Below are 22,679 nucleotides of genomic sequence, written 5' to 3'. Positions count from 1 at the left end.
CTAATTTGATAATAAACGTAATCCAACGACGGTAAATATGTCATGTGGGTGCCTAATCTGTAAGACCTTACTTGGAAGTAGTGTCACTTATTCCTTCTTAATTCTTACAGAAACTTACTCTTGAACATTATTGGTATTCATCCCCATGAAAGTAGGAATAAGAGGAAAATAAAAATTATGCAAAAGTTTATTGAATCATCATTAATACTGATGCACAAAAACAAGTTTGCAAGTTGTTATTGATAATTCTTATAATTCTTATAACTGTAGAGCCTGATAATGAAGTTATTGAAAACAATTGTTCGCTCAAATATTCTTCATTTTTAAATAATATTTGTTGACTTTTTTCTCAACTTCCGTCGCGAAACGTTCACCATATTTCTCAATGATGTGATGCCCGTAAATTCTTTGGCGTCGTAGAATCCTTATATACTCATCACTAAGTCTCGGTAATGCAATTGTTATGTTATTTTGGAAGTTCTGCGTAATATGTAGCTTCCATCCGCTGCAATGCCTAAGAAGTTGATGAGCTATACAGTTTATATTTTATAATTAATTAAGCTTACCTGTAATAGTTCGTGTCTTAACATATGCCTGTAGCATATGGCGGCAAGTATATCGAAACGTAAAAAATATTCTACAAATGCACTCACAAGTGCTTACATCCACTTTATAATGCTGTCCACAGTCAACCATAAACAACCGGTCGCCGTTTTCATCTTGTAGGATTTGATGACATATCCTTGCTCCTCCATTCTCACACAGAACTTTGATTGGCAATTAAGGAATTTAGACCTTAAATGTCAGATATTAAAGTTCTCACGCTTATGACCAAATGTACAGTGAAACGTAACAAACAGGTATTTGAACCTGACATCCTTCAGTAACTTGCTTTCCGTGTAGATGTAATAAGTAGGGGTAATCTGAGAAGGGATAAAATTATTCTTCCATACTTTTTGGAACTCTTTCAGCGCGCTATCTAAGTCATCCCAGCATGCGAAACGCTTGTTCAATATCATACTATGAAAAGCATCGCTAAGGTCGACTGAAATGTCACTTGAGCATGAAGCACTACAAACAGAAATCATTAATTATAGAAAGGTATTCCTCGAAACAAATAATAACCCAAGGAAGTACTACAAATACTTTAGATTTGCCGGTGACTTGACATTTCGTTGAGGTTTACTACAGCAGTTGGGATCACAGATCAAGTTACGAAGCAACAACAGAGCCGTGTACACTACAAGACAGAGAACGCTAAATCAATGCTTTTGGCAGTTATTTTGTGCTTTTTAATGAAGCAAAAGATGACTTAAATATGAGAAAACTTGATACTCATGCAACCCAACAAACCCACGACAACTGAAATACGGAATGACCATCTCTTGTCAGGCTGTTCAAGGTTGTTGAAACGAAAGGGCGGGCAGCTTAGAAAGGCTCTGACGTTTTTCCCGTGTCTCAAATCAGATCAAATCTATACTGTGCTTAGTCCAATCATATTTGGATGTCGAATTTAGTAAATTGGATAACATGAGTTAGTTACATGGGAATCATGTGAAAAGTTCACGATGTGAAAATAAATGACTGAAACGAATTGTTGGTGTGTGTATGTGAAAGACTGAGTTTTTAATGATATTCGGTGTTAATATGTTTTATATGAAGGAATAAACAAATAAAAGTGCAAGTTCAAGGTTGAAAAGATTGTTTCTGAATCATTGGAGTGCAAGTAGAATGAAAATCATCAAATACATAATTGTATTGTTAAAAATAACATTAATTCCAGTTTACCGTTATTTTGAAAAGAGGATGTCTGTAAGGTATTTAATTAGGCAATACTATCAGCTCATCAGTTTTTATTCAGGGACTTTTGGAATAAGGCAAATCTAAATTATTATATTGTTAAAATAACTGATTTCAAAATATAAAGATAATCAGAAGGGGTTTTGTGGAGATTGTAGTAATTTCAATGGTTCTAATCTCGCGAAGTGGGGTCGTGTATGCGCACCGACGAGGAGTCCCACAACAGAACGAGACGGTCGTTCAGTGCTTTCAGGTTTTCCATGGTGGTCTAGCTTCAATTGACTCACGATCTCAACTATTGAAATAATGATAATTCAGATATAATAATCTTAACTATCAGTGTTTTAATAAATAAATTTTTAGGGTTTATATAGAAAATACCCAAATAATTGTATTGTAATGAACTAGTCTATTTATTCCTCATAAAGCAGAAGTTGTATTGTATAAGGGAAATTATATACATTATGTTGACTTAAATGTTGTTTGTAGTGTAGATAAAAACGATTTATTCATCCATCATGCGTTCAAGGTCCAATTTAGGACAAATCATGTTGTTAGGGTGTGTGTTGAATGATAAGAACCGTCTCAAGCTTTATGTGTACAACACAATTTTAAATGACTAGGATGTTATTCTCCACTAGCATTTATCCGTTTAATCGATGGAGAAGTGTATATGCATATAACATGGAGATGTGATGTCGCTTAAATAACTAATAATAACTTTATAGAATGTCCACAAGTGAATGGATCTACGTTAATATGTATGCGTTTCTGTGTCAAGAATACTTTGGTGTTAAGACTATAGGCTAACTGTAGATTAGCAGTAATACATAGACAATGTAAAAGCGCTGAATGTCTGAGATTTTTCAATTGGCCTACCTATATGTACGAAAGTTTGTGTTGATAAATAAAATTACATATGTTAATCGCCACAAGGGAGTAGATCCAATGGATATTTTCAAGTATATAGTTTAAACAGCCTTAATTCTCCTAAATGTGAAATATTTAGTCTTGTGCCCATAAGCAATAATATAAATCAAAACTGTTGGAAATTGTATAGAACAGAAAAGTAGAAATATGATGTTTGAATACTGTCTGTAAATGAGATCCGCAACTCATGTTTAATGTTTATCATTTAGATTTACCTCCATCCCAATTTCGGTCTTCACATTGAAACCAGAAGCAACTAACACTTTTAATAGACGGTTTGTTATTTTATAAAAAAACAGTTTCATATTATTTACAAACATAATAATTTCTCTTTATGAATAAAATGTATAAGAAAAGACTGTTTATTTATCACCTTTTAGTTTCCATTATATAAACGACTGGACGTAACTGTTTAGTTAATCCTCTTACTTCAATAGCTATTAGTTCGTTGTATATCATTGTTTTATGTTTTTAGTCTATTCAAATTCTATTAGTGATTTCTTTTCGGTATAATCATTATCATAGATCACCTTTCAAAACCTGAGAAATCACTGTATTCATACGTATGTAGTGACCTACTTTTATGTAAAGAACGCGATTGGTATGATGGAAACAATTATTATTATAACCAATTGTACCAGTGATTGTTTTACTGTACGTGTTTGTTTAAGTGTACTAAAAACATACATTCTTCCGTTGACTGTAACCTTGCACGGACTCGCGTAGGCTTAGGAGTTCCGATTATAAACTTTGGCACGATCTCAGTATTATTTCGATACCACGAGATTGCCATCAAATATATCTTATTACAACCGTCAACTGCCTTCTGGTTTTTGGCCTACGAAGGGATCCAACCTAACAACTGGCACGTAATCTTCCGAAAGTGGTGATCATAGCCAATCGCGACTCGACTCCACACTACACATACAAGCTCGTGAAATTAAAATATCTGATCAATTTTATTATCCCATTGATTATTTAAATAAAATATTTCTGTCGTGCCTCAGACTGAAAGACTTCTTTCTTTTCAAAACAACAATGATCTACTTTTAAATATTACTTTTTAAAAAAATAATTATGTAATGATAATGTTTGAAAATGTGTCCTGTTGTCAAGTGGATTATATCAAGATTGTGTTTCTAAATAATTCGCTATTTTGATAATTGAAAAAAGTATTTTTAGGAAGATCACACTTTCTAAGCACAATTGCTTGGTACATTTGTGTTCGACTGTATTAGGTAGTATCCCAACAAGCATTTGATTGAAATATACCATTTATTTTATTGAATTGTAACTAATTTCAACTTTTCTACGGTACTTAACTTTGAGGGTAGTAATTTGAAAGTCGACATATGATGTAATATAGTTAGACATGATGACCCTAGTACTGGTTTTATTCAGATTACAATGTAAATTGTAATCCTATCTAAACAATACTAGAAGATTTATCCGATTACTGGAGAAATGATGTATCATTTATGTAGCAGATACATTTGTCTTATGAAAAAATGAATAATTAATGTCACACGAAATTCTAAAACTGTGATGTTTTAATAAAAAGTGACCATCAGTAATTTTATTCATGTCTAGTTTTTAATTAATACCGTTGCTTTGATAGCTTTTGACTTTTATCTCGTAAATTTTATCGTTCTTCGTTTTAATATGAAGTGTATTCACTTAAATCAGTGAACATTTGGACCAGGTCATAGCTTGCTTTCGACTGACTGATTGACTCACTAATCACTGGTTCTATTATTAATGGGAGTTATTGTTTAAGCAATGGGATTAACGAAGAATGTTATCTTGTGTGACAACTGGATAGTTGAATAAAAATTAGAGTAATATTAGGGGAAGATTCTGGAAATACATTGTACGTGACAGCATTTTACAGTAGTTTCCATTTAGTCAAAGCACTTGAATTGATATCCTCAAAACCAATTCTCGGTTTATTTGCATGGAATTCATTTCGGTTCGAAAAATTAGAACAAGTAACACGGGAATCTGATACTGGAAAAATAACATTAACAGAAAATCATGCAAAAACAAGTTGTATACCTAAGAGTAGATCTCATATAATGATTTTCAATTGTATTTTCAAGCTAAAGTAAACCCTTGTCATTAGAAAACTTTAATCATTTTCCAGGCGAAAAAAATGTAACTACTCTTCCTTCAAAACTATCACAACACTCCAAAACTCTATTTTAACGCTACAGATTATCTGACAACCGTTGTCATAGATTATTAAAAAACATTTCAGCTATATCCTAGATACAAAATGCTATATCTTGTATACCGTTTACATTTAAAATATTATTATCATACTGTATTTTTCTTTATTCAACTTGAATTATATAGAAATTCTCTATATTCTGAAAAGAAATGAAGCAGAAATGACTTCCTTCCTTTAAAAAGCATGTAACTTGTACAAACAATATGATTTTACTATAATTACTGAAATGAATTTTATTGATTGAATATTCTTCTTTTTTTCTCTTTTTCTAAATCTATCATGTTTATTATGTTGACAGGCATATTGCTTTTACATAAATGATTTCAAAGTCTCCACTAATTAGGAATGTTCAGTTTATAATTCTGAAAACAAAAACTTTAAAAACTGATATTATCTTGATATTATTGATGATCTTTTATTCACTAATAATCGTTGTACAAGTTGTATGAACATACTACTGATGAAGATATTGAATTTCAATTATGTATAAAAAAATTTTGCGCGGTTTATAAAATTCTACAAGTTCTCCTAAATTCGATTCAAAGAGTGAATTTATGCGAATATAGATTTTTATTTATTTCTCTGGTTCGTTACTAACTCCATAAAATATTTTGAATAAATTACGTATAGAATCATTGATCAGTCAACTATATGCATTTGGTATTGTTTTTTTGAATCTTCCTATTGATGTTTACGACTGCAATTGATAAGTCTTTTATTGACATATGTGCATAATGTGCGTATTACCTCAATATAGCCTTAATTCACAAGTATTATATGCAAAGACGGGTAGTGGATAGCAGTGGAATGCAGGACGCGAGTTTGGTCCTATTTGGGACTCGTCAGCTGGATGTGTCTGCATCTCAGGGTTGGTATTCACTCTGGGACATGAATTCAATATCGTTCGCTTTAAATGCCATCGCGTTATCCACTTCACTACTAAGTCCCGGATTGCACTGCTAGCCACTGTCCATCTTTGCATATAAATCAACTAAATAGTTTTAACCAATGATTTTAGGAACATATACATATAGATGAGTCTACGACTTCCTCAAACCTCTAGGTATCTGTTTTAAAACTGTTCCAAATATTTTAAATTATTTCCCTGTTTTATATTTATTCTGACTATCAATTAGTATCAGTAAAGCACGAAGTACTCACGTGGTGCTACAAAATCTGTGCAACTTCTCATGATCCTCAATGCTGTAAGCGTTCAAAAGAAAATACCACGGCAATCGATATATATATTTCTTCTTTTCAATCGCTTCAATAAGTGTGAAGTATCTAATTAAAAATTTATGGATCGGAGTTTGTACATTATTGTGACAGAGCAAGTCGAAAGTGTTTTTGGACAAAGGAAATTGATACCTTATCACTGCTTTTTATTACTCCAAAGTCACAATACTGAACATTTTGTGTTGTTGTATCATTGCATATATGATATTGGATAAATCCAATACTGTTCTACTGACTTATATGTTTAAATACTTGTACTTCACACGAGTACCTATTGTGGATTGTATCATTGATAACATGATTTACTCAGAGTATTTTTTAACAAACAAAATTAAAACTAGTTTTTATTAATGACTCTCGAAACTAGAAACTATTATATACTGAGTCATAATCAGAAAACAGTATTCGATATGAGTGTATTTTTCACAACGAAATGATAATTATTCTGAAATTACGAAGCACTAAATAGCTCATTATTAGAGTTCCCATAATTACCCTCACCTTTTGATCCCTGTTTTGGCTGTGCGTATGTTACTTTAGTGTGTTATAAGTGTATGTTATCAATGTTATTGACAACAACATTTGGTTGATTTAAAAGACAACGTTACATTATGATAAGTTACAGAAATTACCCTCTCTATTTAAGAGTAAATGTTAGGATGATTACCTGTCTTATCGGTAATAGGTCAGTTTAATCATTATCAAGAGAATATAAACATAATCTTCTCAACTATATAAACAAATTTAAGCCACATAATATTCTTTAGCTGGATTTACTGTAACTCTGATGTCATTTAATTAAAATGTAGCAATAATAAGAAAACTGTAAAATGAACTGTCTGGTGTTTTGTCTCCCAACGCCCAAACGCTCTAAACTCGAATAGACCTCAGCATTCCTAGTTCACGGTGGCTAAGTCCTGGACGACAATGAGTGGTGCAGTTTCCAAAAGATTGTAAATACGTACTACTTCTGAGACCTTACCTGTATGTAATCTAAAACCAGGACAACATATCAGTCTGCCTTAGCAACCTGATATCAAACAATGTTCACTGCAACATCATATCAGTGAACCTAGTGAATATGTTACAAATATGATTAGTACTGAATACTAGATCATACGTGATGTGTTACTGTTTAGCGGTCTATCAGTTTACATCTATATTCATCTCAATGTTGAAAAGAATATTGTTTTGGCAGTTACCAATGACAACACAGTCAGATTGTTATACATCAACTACCTCAACTAAAATCGTTTTACTATTGAAATATTTTTACGAAATTGTACAAGGATATTATAATGATTAAATGTCTTGACTAAGCATGTTTTCTTGTTAAATACAGTCTTATGTAAATGAATGTACTGTTATAAAAAATCTTACACTGAGAAAATTTAAGTAGCTTAATTTATGACTTATTCGTTATGTGAGTAAACAGAAAGTAAATGAATAGTATATTTTGTAACTATGATGTACTTAATTTATTTTTGTTAATTATGACTCATGAAAGAAAACAATCTGCGGTATAAAATGGATCAGATAACAATTATGCATAAAACAAGCCAATATTAATCTTAGTATATTGTTCTGTTCATTTATAAGTCGAAAGATGGATAGATAAATAAGTTGAGTTTTGCGTAAAAAGATAATTACTTATCGTTGTTTACATTTGCTAAAAAAATTATGTAAAACAGGGGGAATTACTCGACTATTTCTGTTTGATTTGAGACGTGTGGGAAGTACACACCGTTAGTTCAGCAACTGTCACATTTAATAATATGACACTTTCAGGTAACATCACAGACGCAATCAATTGGTCCATGCTCTCATTTGTAATCACTGTAGTGAACAAGAACAAGAATGGAGACAACCGAATGTATTTGAGCACGAATTACAGAACATCTCACTGAAATCTGAGAACCATACAGTAAATAGTTAATTAGTAAAATATAAATCCATCGTCTCAAACTTGACTGTTCCTTCCTCGAATACCAGTCCATTGTCTTAGATTTCATTGTTTGTGCATTTTCATACCGATTGCTCTTCGTTCCCGTTTTTTTCCTTTCGATCTTCCACTGAAATACATTTTATGTCTAACCATTGTTATATACTACTTATGTGGATATAAGTAGCTCACATCACATTCACTTCACAGTATAGTCATTTATGAAATTATATACAATTTTTTAAGTTTCAACAAATTAATAATTTGAAATGAAAAGTATCAGTATGTATAATCTAATCTAATCTAATATATATATCATCTTTCGTTGCTGTAATAGCCAAAAACTTACATTGATGTCGCTTCAGATAGATGTTTACTACAAAACAACCATACTATCAAATATATCAAATCTTTAGATTAATTAATGAACTGATTATAGTTCCCTGAAAAAATGAATAAATAAATAGTTTAAAGACATTAACACACAAACTAAAATGAAAATCTAATTTTCAGATGAAAAACAAATAAACAACCATTTTTAAATATTTTCCAGATGTTTGTTATGTTGATCTTTAGTAAATATTGTCTTTATCAAGTTTCACTTTAAAGGGAATACAAAGAATACACATTTCTAAGGTGTAATACAATCCATGGCTTATTGAATAACTGAAGATATAAATTTAGTATTAAAAAACAAAAGAAAAACAATTACATAGTGATATACTAGTATAAATAATCAAAATTATTGATTGGTTACAATGACATATTAACATAAAGCAGAAATTCGATATTACATCATCAACATGTTCCCATTTATTCGTTTGTTTTGGAAAATTTGTACAGAATTGGATTTAGTATTTAAGTAGTATTTTGAAGAAGAAGAAGAACACCTACAACGACGATTAGCTTTGAGCCAAGTGAGTGAAAAAAAGTAAAACTAAATACTTCATTGTTACATTTTTATACTTAAGGATTATCATATAAATCATTATTTGTAACAATCCGTTTAACGGCATCTTTTAAAGTGGTATAACGTTTAATGAAGCCATCATTTTTAATAGAATTATACAGGTTATCTAATTCATTTATTGTTTGTATTATTAATTGTAGACGATTTTCTAATCGTTCATTTGATTCATTTAATCGTCGATTTTGTATAGTTAATTCTTCAATTGAATAATCTAAAATAAAAAGAGTATTTGTTTATTATTATTATTATCATATGATATCAGTTAAAAGTCACTATAATGCAAAGTATAATGAATCCATTATATTCTATCTTTTCCTTTCATTGAGATCACGAACGGATTGATGTTAGGCCACTGGAAGGCCGTCTCGTCCTATTGTGGGACTTCTCGTCAGTGAGGTGCGCACCCACGATCCCGCTCGCGGGATTCAAACCGAGGGCCCTCAGTCTCGTGAGCGGACGCTTAACCTACTAGATCACCGAGCCGGCATCCGATGGTATTAGTGTTTAAATTGCGCTACCATCTTCCATTGTACTGAGGTAGATACCTGTCTCTACCCGACACATGTTAGCTCCACTGGCCGCGGCTTCTTACTAGATCTCCGAGAATTCCCTCACGAAGCTAGTCATTAGTGAGCACTTGTTAATTATCAGCATAGGGGTTGTGAAGATTATTAAATTTTTGATTGAGATTATGAGTTCGAATAAAAAATTTTACGTACATCGATAGATACAAACTATTGGAGATAAAATAATTATCTTGTCTACCAGAGAATAGTGAATTATTCGAAAGGTGTTATAATTCTCACTTATTACAACCCAGCTATTCATATATTACATAATATTCTTGAACACCAATTCACTCGACATGTCACTAAATCAGAACACGATTGAACAGGAAAGAGATTATATTCCAAGCAACAAGGTTAGATGGAAGTAAGAAGTACAATAAGAAAAACGTTAGTATATTTGTAGTTTTTACACGAGAAGATTCTAGAGTGTTCTCCAAGCATCGACTAGCGCTGATTGGATAGAAATCAGCCAACCGGCGTGCACTAAAGCAATCGTGCATTGAGCATGCTTTAATCCAATCTATGTCCCGCTAACAAAAGGTTACAATTATGTGATGAATAACTCATGAAGTAAACTCATTGCATTTTATATAGTTGAGGAGAAAATAATTGAATACAGTAAATAAATCGTACTCCGTAATCATTGTCTACCTGTTAGTGACTTCACTTAAATATCAACAAGAAATGTGACTCGATAATCTTTTCTAATTTTATAGTTTACAAATCCCTTTAAAAATAAATACCATGCTATATGATTGGAGTATGTAGCTATGTACATATCAATCAATTCATTCGAATACATTCCAGTAGATGATTACTGAAAATTAGTCATTGTACTATAGGATTTATGGTATTTGACAAAAACGAGTCAAACCACAAAAGTATTTTCATATGCAACTAGAGTAATAACCAAAATAAAAACTGGAAGTTCAAGAGTCAAAGGCACAATCTATAGTAAATACATTTCAGCAATTGGTAAGTTAGAGCTTTTAACCAATTATAAATAATATTCAGAAACTTTGATCCCTTCCAAAAAACACTTAAATATAACTGAGCACATATTTAGACTAATCGAATATAGGTTTTTGATGTGTACTGTCGATAAGTCCCAAACAATGACCAAACAGAAGTTTGCGTGCTTTAATTTTCCAATGATTCCATGGTGAAAACTATTTTCATATAAAACATGTTTAAGAATTGACCAACTACAAAACTCATATTATTGACAAGTATTCTAGTGAAATTTACCACACAAAAGAGTATGCAATTTATGTGGTTCATTTTGCTGATAGCATCGGCTTACAGTTAACTCGAATATATAAAATAATGATAACATTTATCATTCATTTTTTATGACATTTTTATTAGCTAAGTGGTCTAGTTATGTGAAGTGACAAAATATACATCTCCTAATTAAATAAGAGTTTGAGTCAGATCATTTTACATGAGAATTTGTGATGTTATTCTATGGTTCAATTTAACAAAGGCCAAAGAGGTTCTAAACTTACGATCCAAATTGAATTTTTAAGCAACTAAGCCATCACCATATATTGCTCATAAGTGATGAAACTTCGCCTGTTTACTCATCTTTCTCTTAGAATTAGGACTGTTTACCACTTATAAACTGACAGGTAACCATTTATAAATTTGTTTATTCTGTCAGTTGTTTTTCAGTTTGCTGTATCAGAAGATAGTCAGGTATACTCCATACAAATATCTTCATAATAAATAACATAAACCATGAAAAAGTGTGTAGATATTTAGCCGTAGAAGCTCTCAACCACTACAACCCACGTACACAGAGAATACAAATCCCACCTTCCATTTCACAATTCGGTCCCAAGTATTCCTATATAAAATCTATTTCAATAGCGATCTGACGTATATGTTCAGAATAATAATCAAATAAACGAACTCAGGAAATGATTATTTTAAAATTTGAAAGATTTACTTTTTATCCCTTTTAACCCTAGGTGAATATATATAGAAATGGTTAGAAAACAGATAGAAATATGAGTTCATAACTATTGAGATATAAATGAGAAGAGCCATTTTTTAAATGTTCGAATACCTATGAGAACAGATTACATTTGAAAACTTATAAAAGCCCATGATTTTCTGATGACTAGTCTATTCAAAAGCCTTAGAACGTTTATTTGACACTTTATCCATAAATAATAAAATGATATATAAACGTATATTCTATGACTCCGGTAATGTTTAATTTACTCTATAAAAGCAGAGTACTGTAACTGAGTCTGTCAAAATTTTTAATACGCAAATAAATTTTTCTTGCAATTCACAGTATCACATATTATTCATATATCTGTTGTTTAAAATAAGTTCTAATCAAATGCTAACATTGTTTAACGAGCTACCGGTCATCAAAGAACACCGGATAGTTATTTTATCGTATTTCGTAATCCGATGTCAATTAATATCCAAAATGTTATAATTGATTGAAATGATGATCTTCAGAACTTGAGGCGTCCACAATATCTTGAAGTCAGAGTTGGAATCTATATTTTCAAATCCGGTCAGTTGGTGATTTGGTGCAATCACTATTCAATATTTTTGATGGAGTTTTGTTTTCTGAGCTAGATAGTTTAGTCGTGGAGCTTTCATCGTTCTTCTGAACGACATCATCAACACAAAATTCAGGTAGAAGTGATGTGTTCGAATTTCTCTATGTGTGGTTCACAGCTTGTCCTGTACACCTCGACTTTGATTGGTCCTTGTTGACCTTAAACCTGTCATTGTTTACTTCACTGTCTCGGTTGTATCTCCCATTGGTTTAATCTTTGTTCCTATGTTTGTGCACAATTTTCCTGATTGGTTGATAAATTGGATCGATTTCAATGTGCTTGTTGATTCCTAATTGACCTGAGGGCCAAGCTTCTAAAAATTCTCTGATGATTTTCCAATTGCCTCTACCCAAAATCTCAATATTTTTGAAGTTGAATGTGTGTCCGCAGTTGTCCACGAACATTGATGTAAGTGAGGACAGGTCATGGCGTTTGACTGCCAATTGGTGTTCAAGCAGGCGAAGATGAAGTGGGCGTCCGTTTTGTCCGATTTAGTGTTTTTCTCAGTTTATTTTGTAGATGATGTTTGGTTTGTCTTCTTTTGCCATTGGATTGACTGTAGGGATTTTGTTGGTCTGTGCGCAAAACCCATTCCTAAGGTTTTCAGCAGTCTTGTCGTTGTTTCTGATATGCCTTTTATGTATGGTAGGGTATTCCTTTTGTTGACTTTGTCCTCTACCATCTCACTATTCAATATGCTTTGTAGAATAATATTTCATTTTTGTTTTCCAATGAAACGTCTTTATGAATAGACGTATGATTAAGTTGTCAAATTCTTTTCTGTATCCCACTTCTCAGATGAATTTCATCTTTCACTACATCATATAAATAATGTCAGCAACTTGAATTCAATGAAAATGTTACTTTACTAAATTATATAGTCAGTAGCTTAAAATTAAGTATCATAAAGAGTCAAACGATAATGAATTATTTAGGATACCATGAATAATATAACGGTAAACAATAGAGCATATATGAACACATGAGTAAATAGGTTTAGGATGCAACATTAATATAAAGTAATGATTAAATATTCATTTGACCAAGAAGATAAATATACAACGTTTAAGAAATGCTTAACAATTAGAAAACCTTCAATGTAATTATTAAATTAAAAAAAGGTTGTTAATTTTCAATATATAAACTAATATAACAATTGGGGGTAATTACATTCTGAGATGATGATAACAATATTAAATAATTTCTAATTTGAATGTACTTTTAAGGTTCTATATTGAATGAATGAAGAGAATTTAATCGCCCAGGTTATTTATATAATAAGGAATACAAAAAAGGCATGTAATGAATGAATTTAAAAGAATATCTTATGTTTAAATACAAATGTATTTGAATATGTCGATGGAATAATAAAAAAGTCTAATTTTCCTACAGTTAGCTAAACAAGTGAAGTTTCATCTATTTTACTTTAGAGTATACACATTGGCTTACTTAAGTAAGTTAGATGAGGTAGAGATCGAAGTGACAATCGATACGTAGAAGTATAAGAGTTCTGATCAACTGACAACAGTCACAGGGATGTTTACTGACAATATGACCCATTTACGAACCACAGGTTTACTCACATTGTACAGAGACAAATTCATATGGCGCGAAATTGTAATATCTCAGGTCTAACCCCATGTAGGGTGATTGGTTTTCATTGTCAAGAAAATGAAACATTTATGACCGATAAAATTCGTTGAAATCGGAAATGTGTACCTCTGAGAAGTATTAAAGGCAGATATTTCTATATAGCTGCTTCACCTTATTTAAGATTTCCTCACCCATGACTCGATAATGTTATGTGTTGATCGCTCCCTTAGAACGAACAGGAGATGCCTTTGATACAAAAGCAGATCTACTCAACTAGATGGATTGACGACTAATGCTTCAAAACTTACAATACATACATAAATATAAATTAAGAAAAAGGGTACTTGAAGAGAACTTCCGTGTCTTAATAAAAGACAATGAAATCAGTGATATCACAGTCTATATAGTATTTTACATGGTACAGTGACAGATAATAGTAAATGAAAATTAATGTATTGCCAAGTTACAAAGGTCACAACAATAGTGAATGGTGAAGTGTCACAATCAAAATTGTTTCCCTGATGGCTGCAACACGTCAGAATAATATTCATTCGAGTCATTTTGAACAGTCTGGAAACTTATCAAGTCCCATACATCTTCATTCAGACACACTATATTCAGTTCGAATCCTTCCATCCCAAGTTGCTTGAAATAAACCCAATATTTCTTACAATTTTGTGTTTTCTACTGCCTGATTTAGGTATAAATTAATGTTAGAGTATTTTCTTAATATCAGTTGGGCAAACAGTGTGTTCATTTGTTTAACAACATGGTATTTTGTACTTTCAACGCCTTACCTACTAGAAATTAAGTTAAAATCTACATTGTTAATATTACCAACTTCATCAGCAGATAATTGCCAAATTCGGTTAGTTTGCATTACAGCTCGGCCATCGTTCTTTGATATCCCAGATATCTACCTTTTTCCCCGACAATGTCAGACTCTACTGGTTATAATTTTTCAACGAAACTTCGAAAATTCTCCCTGAAGTCATTCACATGAAAATGGAACATGTTTTGTAAATAAGAACTACTTTGCTATGTTTTATTCAAAAAGCAAAATAGTAGTTCAACTAGTGGTGGATAAAAAAAATTAACAATAAAATTATAAGCTTTCATATTGTCTTGATAGGTTACCAGTTTCAAATTTGTAACAGTTTTGGAGAGCTTAAACTGGTGGTTTTCAAAACATTTTACAACCAGCTAAATACTCGGTTAAATCAACATAAAACATTTTATTAATTATAGACCGTTTGCTCACTAATAACAAAATTAGGGATCCATTTTATAAAAGTGTAGTGAGAAGTTGCGAAATAGCCAACCAAATCAACTGTCAAACAGTAACTAACCGATAAATTTGTATGAAGATTACAAGGCCACGAATCCGCAGTGACTGAAGATATAAACCAATGAGTATAGGGTTGTGGAAAGTTTTGAAATTCACTGAAGTCATTTATCGGTTGAAGTTAAACAACCTTTGAAAACATGGAAGCATTGAATAGCATTGATTCAATGAGTCTGTAGGGAATTGAAAATAACTGAATAGTTATGAGCACTTACTACTGTGAAGTTCCAGTTTAGAATGAAATATTCACCCAATTTTCCTTGGGTTTCAATGACACTGTAGCTGTCATTATCCGGAGGTGAAATTACTAGTAGTTTTGTGTAGTAGTTGATGAAAACTTGAGGTCATTGATTTCTCATCTGTTGGACGTTTTTGTGCTTTATGAATATTTGGATAATGCAATAAGAAGACGAAGGTTGTCAGGATTGCGTAATCTATATGCTTAACACATTTCGAATAATCTGATCAAACATATTTGTGTTAGGACATTTTATATGAAAAATAAAAGGTCAACTAGACAAACTAAAAGGTAATAATGTACGCAAAAACAATGTGTAAACCACGTTGGATAATAAATCAGTATTACCAGAGTAGGTTAATGGTAAGAACAAATGGTTTTTGAACACACAAAGGGGTTTCAGAGTTAGCACGTATGTGTGATCAGATTGTTCAAAATGTAATTTCAGTAGTTGAGATCATGAGTCAATTGAAGCTAGACCATCAGGGAAAACCTTGAAGCACTGGACGGCCGTTTCGTCCTATTGTGAGACTCCTCAGCTTCAAGTGACTCCGAAAATTCTATATTTACATTGATGTAACTAAAGACTTTTTTAAGATAACACTAGATATGGATTATTTTTCATGTATATCTTTTGCAAAACCACTTTAATCTCTATCACATTTTAATGATTCAGGAACCAAAAACAGCCATACTTCAGTTTTGTAATATGAATCTTTTCTTAGATCTACATCCAAAGTTTCAAGTGATTTAACTGACACGGTGTTTTTCTATTTCTACAAGAATCATTACGATAAAATGAAATGAAACACACATGATGAACATTCAACTAACAACAAAAATGACATTCATGTGATTCTATTATTTCTACATTTGTCAATCGACTTTTCATTATGAGTGACATATATATAAATATCAAAGAAAGACCACACACAAAAATGTTAATCTTGCAGTTTGATAGAAAAACTTCACAGGTAAAACCCCACCCCCTATTTGTTTCAACATATTCCATAACCATTGAAATTATTTAAGTGTCTGACAGAATGATAATAACTTTTGATTAGAAACCAGTTTTTTTTCTCTCTATAATATGAGATATTATGGATTTGGATGATGAAAGATTCATGAAAGATGATCAATTTAATAGTGACATTTTATTACCAGTTATAGTATTAGATTATGCATCCTTGAAATATGAGAGGAGTTTTTAAAAGTTGCTTAATCATAATTTACTATTGTTTAGCAAAACGTTTATTCTAATGACCTCAAAAGTCTATGAATTTTTTTCAATGATATTCTATTTAAACTTGTTAAAGTTAATTAATATTCCCTCAGAAACGATTTATCATCCAAAATTGTTTGAAGATATAAGAAACAATTAAATAAAACTTTAATAAATTCTACGAATTGTATTGTATTTTTTATTTATTTTAAAACAGACATTGATACAAGGAGGCACCAAATAAATAAATACATAAATCATTCGGTTTGTGTGAGGGCTGTGGTACTGCCCGAACGCCCAGACATAAGCAGGTGATTTTCTTAGGGGGTCACACCCGGAGCCTATGACCTAAAGGTTTGATCCACAAGGCAGAGGAGCAACGTCAGGAGATGCAGTCACATGATAATCGGTGACCAACAATTAGTTAATACGCCATTTGTTCCTTCAGGATCCTGGAGCCCATGTGCACCATTGGTTTGGAATCGGGGTTTTACAACTCTCCTAGTTGGACCCTCCACATCCACCAACACGGTTAAAGCGCCGGACATTCGCTTTTCGTTCTCTCGATTTCGTAAACAACAGTAATGCCGTGAGAAGGCAGTGAGTAGGACTTCCCTGGCAGTGGTTGTATGCACGTGTTCATGTTAGAGCATTTCGAGAGGGAGCGCTGACTCTCTCCACTCTGACGTACCAGGGCATTTGGAAGCTTGCAATTCAATTTTAATGTGAACGGTCAGCTTTTTTCAATTGTATTTTAATTCAAAATCAAATAACTATTAAGTATCTCAGTTTTGAAAGTGAATAACTGAAATTTTCTAGAAATCGATGTCACTCATTTTGGTTAACCTGTTTATTATGAATTCGGTTTTTGTTTATGCTACAAAAAAAAAAACACTTGACAATAAATTCATATAATTGTATTCATCATTAAAGAAGCACAGAATCCATTTAGAATTCAATTTAGTTTATGAAAGTTCATACGATGGACTGAAACACTGAACAGGTGTTTTGGGCTAGTTGACGATGACCAACTTCCTAAAGAAATCTCTTTCATGTTTCTAAAATACCACTGATTCGAAGTGCAACAACCAATGACCAATGAATAAATGAATAACAGACTTTATTTTAGATATTACTGAAGTTCATTCATTATTGAGTACTTTAACACTTATGATAATGATCTAATGAAATGTAGAAATATTAATCAGTTGTATTAATGTTTATTTTATTTATCTTCTAAATAGTCTTTCATAAGGATGATCATGTAAGACTCAGCTTCCAGCTGAAGAGGAAATTAGGAAAAGACGATGGAAATGGATAGGACATACATTACGAAATCACCAAACTGCATCATGAGGCAAGCCCTAACTTGGAATCCTGAAGGGAAGCGGAAAAGAGAGGGCTAAATAACACATTACGTCGAGAAATAGAAGCAGATATGAAAAGGATGAATAACAACTGGAAAGAGCTGGAAAGGGTTGCACAGGATAGGGTTGGGTGGAGAGTGCTGTTAAGCGGCCTATGCTTCTCCACGAGGAGTAACAGGCGTAAGTAAGTACGTATATTTCAATTAAGAAATGAAGTCATCAAATTCAGCGTAGCACTTGTATTGATTTTGAAAAACGGACTTCATTGAATAGAGTCTTAACAAATTAAAAACAAAACAGTGAAGAATTTATATCCTCTATGGATTGTAATATAATTGCTATTGTTTTCTGAAGAATAATTAATAATTTCTAAGGGAATGATTATTTGATTTCATTAGACAGTTTAACAAAGTGTAGAATATAAATTGTTGTAGGAAACCACTTAGTAATTTTAGATATCCATATAAAATCTATGTGTTACCATAAACATAATTTCAATGTCAAATATTGAATGTATATTAATAGTTCAGTACTAAAATCAAAACAATCACTAACAGTTCTAGCTTTAAATCATATCCTATGATACCATCCAAATAAGAAGACATGGCAGAAACTCGCTGAATATAGAGTTTTATACCACTGATTAGTTGAGATTAAAATTAGTCAAAAATCGTTTGTCGATAAAGCAAATCAACTGTATTATACTAGTCTCAAGAGCTTTAGGTTTATCATTCAATTTGATATGTAGTCATCGAGTCGGCACGATTGAGGAGGCTTCGACTAATATTAAACACTTCTCCATAGTTCAGGATGATATTACACATATAAGCGCAGTTGACGTTAAGGCAAATAATCTATAGTACTTTTTTATCAGAGTTTGGGTAAATTTAGTCAGGAATGCTAACAATAGAGTAATAAACTGAAGTGTACCGATTTGTTTTACTAATCTTTATCAGCGAAATTCATTCGTTAAAAACTAACTTGTTGTCTTTACGGTTTTGTATCCGAATCAGTCATAAAAAGAAACAAATGAGATTACAGCAACAGTTTATAGGAAGTGTACAAGTCTAGAATCCAGAAAGTTTTAGACATTTGACTAGATAGAAGTAGATTATTGTCATCGAAATTTTGCTTGAGTAGAACATTTCAGAAATAGAAAATCTGTGAAATTATCTCATAATCATGGTTTTCACTGCTACATAAGAAAGACAGTTTTTGCTAATAGTTCTCTCATTAGAAACCGATCTCATACTAATTAAGCATCAGTGCTGATCGAAGCATATCGACCGAATTGGAACATGAATACTGAGTTGAGTAGCTTAACGAAACAGTACAACTTATTTGATATCAGACAGTTCCAATTAGTGGACTTATTCTCAACAAATGAGGTAGTTAGTGTTGTATATATATTCCTTTTATCATAAGCTTTCATTTGGCCCACTGACCACTGTTACATCGTTTACTTTTCCTAATTTATTCCTAATATATTACTAACAGTCTTCACTTCTCTCAAACAATTTCTGACTTGATCATGTCTAATTGTTATTTCTTATTTTATGGTGTGATCCAGGTTGGTCTCCTTGTATTTAAACTACGTATATCTAAAATGTAAGGACGATCTTGGGCTGGTCATCATTGATCTTGTGTCCTTCCTTTTTGTTCAGGTCTAGTTAGTATTCGGCCAGCCATAAAGCACAGAGAATTATTCTTCGATGAGACTGCAATATATGGATGGCCCTGAAAGAACTCTGAAATGACCTTGAAAAGGTCTGCCTACTAACTAGGACTAAATGAGGGTTATAAAGCAATGTGAGGAATTATAATTATGATTTACAGTTGATAATTAGGGTTAGGAACTAGGTTTATTGTTTTCATCACGAACTGACATCAGCTATGATGTCGAAATAGTATTTAGCCAAATGTGTGTATGGATTTCGCGCTAAAATCCAAGACTTGATATCTTAAATCCGATCGGTTCGTCCATAAATTGAGGTCGCGCCTAATCTTTTCACCATTACTGGGTATTGGTTACTTACAGTCGTCTATGAGTATTTGCCGGTGTTATAACATAATAATTGACACTATTCAATAGACACGAATAGTAAAATAGCGATGGTGATGTAGAGCAAATTAACAATATTCATAAGTTACAGATATAGTAATGTAGCTAACACCTTCTTTCATGTTATATGGGTGAACTGAGGAATACAGTAAGATGAACAAAACAATATTATTTATGCATGTGAAAGCGACGAAAAATTACGGGAAAAATATGCTGTTCCTAGTATCTCACCAGATTGTTGATCAAAATGCATTAACCCTAAGAGTAAATTATGCGGATAGTTACTGTAATGAAAGCGATTGTAAAACATTTACTTGAATACAAGAGTCAGTTTTTAATGACAGTTATTTATCGACATAGCTGTGCTCAGTGGCTTAAATGTGTTTTTGTAACTCATCTATCGAGCCATAAAGTATAATGTTTTTAATGACCTTCTAATGGTTTTCACTTGATAATTCTAACAGTGGTGCTTGAATATTTGATAATCGTCATGTCTAATTATATGTATTTTATAAATAGGTTTTGATGAAACTATCAAACTTGCAAATAAACATAGAATCAGGCCACACATTTAAACCTAATGTTTGGAGAATGTACTACACAGGACTGTTGTACTACATTGTTCAATAGCTCTCTCTAGGACATCGATCTATTTTCAATGGGATCTTCAAAATATATAGTTTTGCATACTGCCACCGTTCATTTTGTTTTTACTTTGACGTGACGCGAGTTTTTCAAACAAACACTATAATTCTAGAGTTTGCATGACCTGTGTGATATTTACAAATGTTATAATATGGTTAAAAAAATCATATATAAAATCAATACATCTGCTAAAATCCAGTGAATAAATTCCTAATCCCAAGGTTGTGTTTCACGAGCAAATTGCTTAGTAAGAAACATAGTGAGTCTATTATCATTTCAAATTCAGAACAAAATAAATGTTCAGTGTTCCACAGTCTGTAATGATTAATTTGTTTCTGACTATGTAATTGGTAAATCACTTGGCTACCTAAAACTAATTCAAGAAAGCTCAATGTTAACTTAGTTGTATCTAGAATGACCATCTGAAAAAAATAGTCATTTTAACGACACTTAGTAGGCCGATGCATTAATATACAATATGTGTTTTACATAGTAAGTGAATTATGTTATGGCAAACTTACTATCACACATTTGTCCAACACGTTTTTCCATTTCTTTGACTTTAGTTTCACTTTGCAGAACATCTCCTTGTAATGTAATTTCACTTGAATTCTCTGAATGTGAAGAAAATTTCTTCAGGGAACTCGGTTCGGTAATACGTATATGCATAACAATACGTTTGACCATACCTTGTAAATGCTTAAATCGTCTTAGAGGATCTAATGAGCGACTTGTCTCATAATCTGCTTGCAATTGTCCTAATATTTTACGTACTTGTTTCCATTCACTAGTTAGGCTGTCATTTTCTATTTTAAGACGTTTAAATTCAGTTCTTGCAGGATCTTCTAGTACAGCCATAATGACTTCACGTGCTTTTGCCCGATCGATGCTAAATAGCGTAGACATACGACGTAATTTGTCCGATGGAAAAGACGTAGTTGCTTCGTTAGATGAACTGATGGTTGTTGTGTTATTGCATAATGATTTTCTACTAAGTGGAGGAACTAATGATGATTTTTGTGTAACTGGAGTCACTGATGTACGACGTGGTATTTTAATAATATTATTATTACTATTCCCTGAAGATGAGCACATACTTCCTGTACGTGTAGATAAATGACCTTCATGCATTATGATAGTTCACGATGTTCACTTGTATCATTGAATAAATATAGTTAATGAAATATTGGTAAGGTCGTTAGGTGAGTATTTCTTGAGTGTACAACAAACACTGACCAATGAATGGATTAAAACTACTGTACAGGTATTCTTATTAGGCTACGAAAAATCCATTACTTTGACCAATCATAGTCCTGTTTTATGTAACAAGTAATATCTATTTCTATCCCATGAAATAAGTAAGCAGAGTCGTAAAAACGTAATTTTATGGATAAGATGTGTTAAGTAATTCAGATTAACGCCAGATCAATAATCATAATCACACAACTATACATACTCTATTTATTTAGGAGCGGAATAGGAGAGAGATCATTACTTTACCAACACCTCCAGAGAACATGTGCTTAATGTTAATAATAAGACAGAAAATCATGATGCAGTTGACAGTAGACACAAAAGTGAAACAATTAAAATGATGATAGCAATGGAAAAGGTAACAACAGATCGATGCAGTATGCAAATTGTGAGAATTTGTGTATACTTAGACAACTTGATTAGTAGATAACTAACAACAAACCTTATTAATAATAATTATGAGCAATGAAATTTTATAGGTAGAATCATAATTGAATTATGACAAGTAGGAATGTCAAACTATAAGGTGGGTGTGTTTGAACATCCATAATCTAATTCTTAGTGTTGATATATAACAGTTCCTTAATTTAAAGAAATGATTTCAAACTTGCATAAAGCTATAGCTAGAAATAAATATCACAGTTTATTTAAACGTATGTATGAACGTCAATTTGTTCTGGCCTGTTTCACT

The 22,679-nt window shown here is 32.0% G+C and overlaps 1 protein-coding gene across 1 annotated transcript; it reads right to left on the bottom strand.

Annotated features, from left to right (window-relative positions):
* Positions 1-7,903: 7,903 nt before the first annotated feature.
* On the bottom strand, positions 7,904-21,865 carry MS3_00008697 (uncharacterized protein; the record flags this gene model as incomplete). The annotated part of the gene is made up of 2 exons (XM_012937615.3): positions 7,904-9,319; positions 21,256-21,865. 2 exons carry the CDS (start codon positions 21,863-21,865, stop codon positions 9,105-9,107), a joined length of 825 nt encoding a protein of 274 aa, XP_012793069.2. The 3' UTR covers positions 7,904-9,104.
* Positions 21,866-22,679: the final 814 nt, after the last annotated feature.

Source organism: Schistosoma haematobium, chromosome 6, assembly GCF_000699445.3.
Source record: "Schistosoma haematobium chromosome 6, whole genome shotgun sequence".
In the NCBI taxonomy this organism is placed as follows: domain Eukaryota; kingdom Metazoa; phylum Platyhelminthes; class Trematoda; order Strigeidida; family Schistosomatidae; genus Schistosoma; species Schistosoma haematobium.
This window is presented reverse-complemented; position numbering and strand designations above follow the sequence as displayed.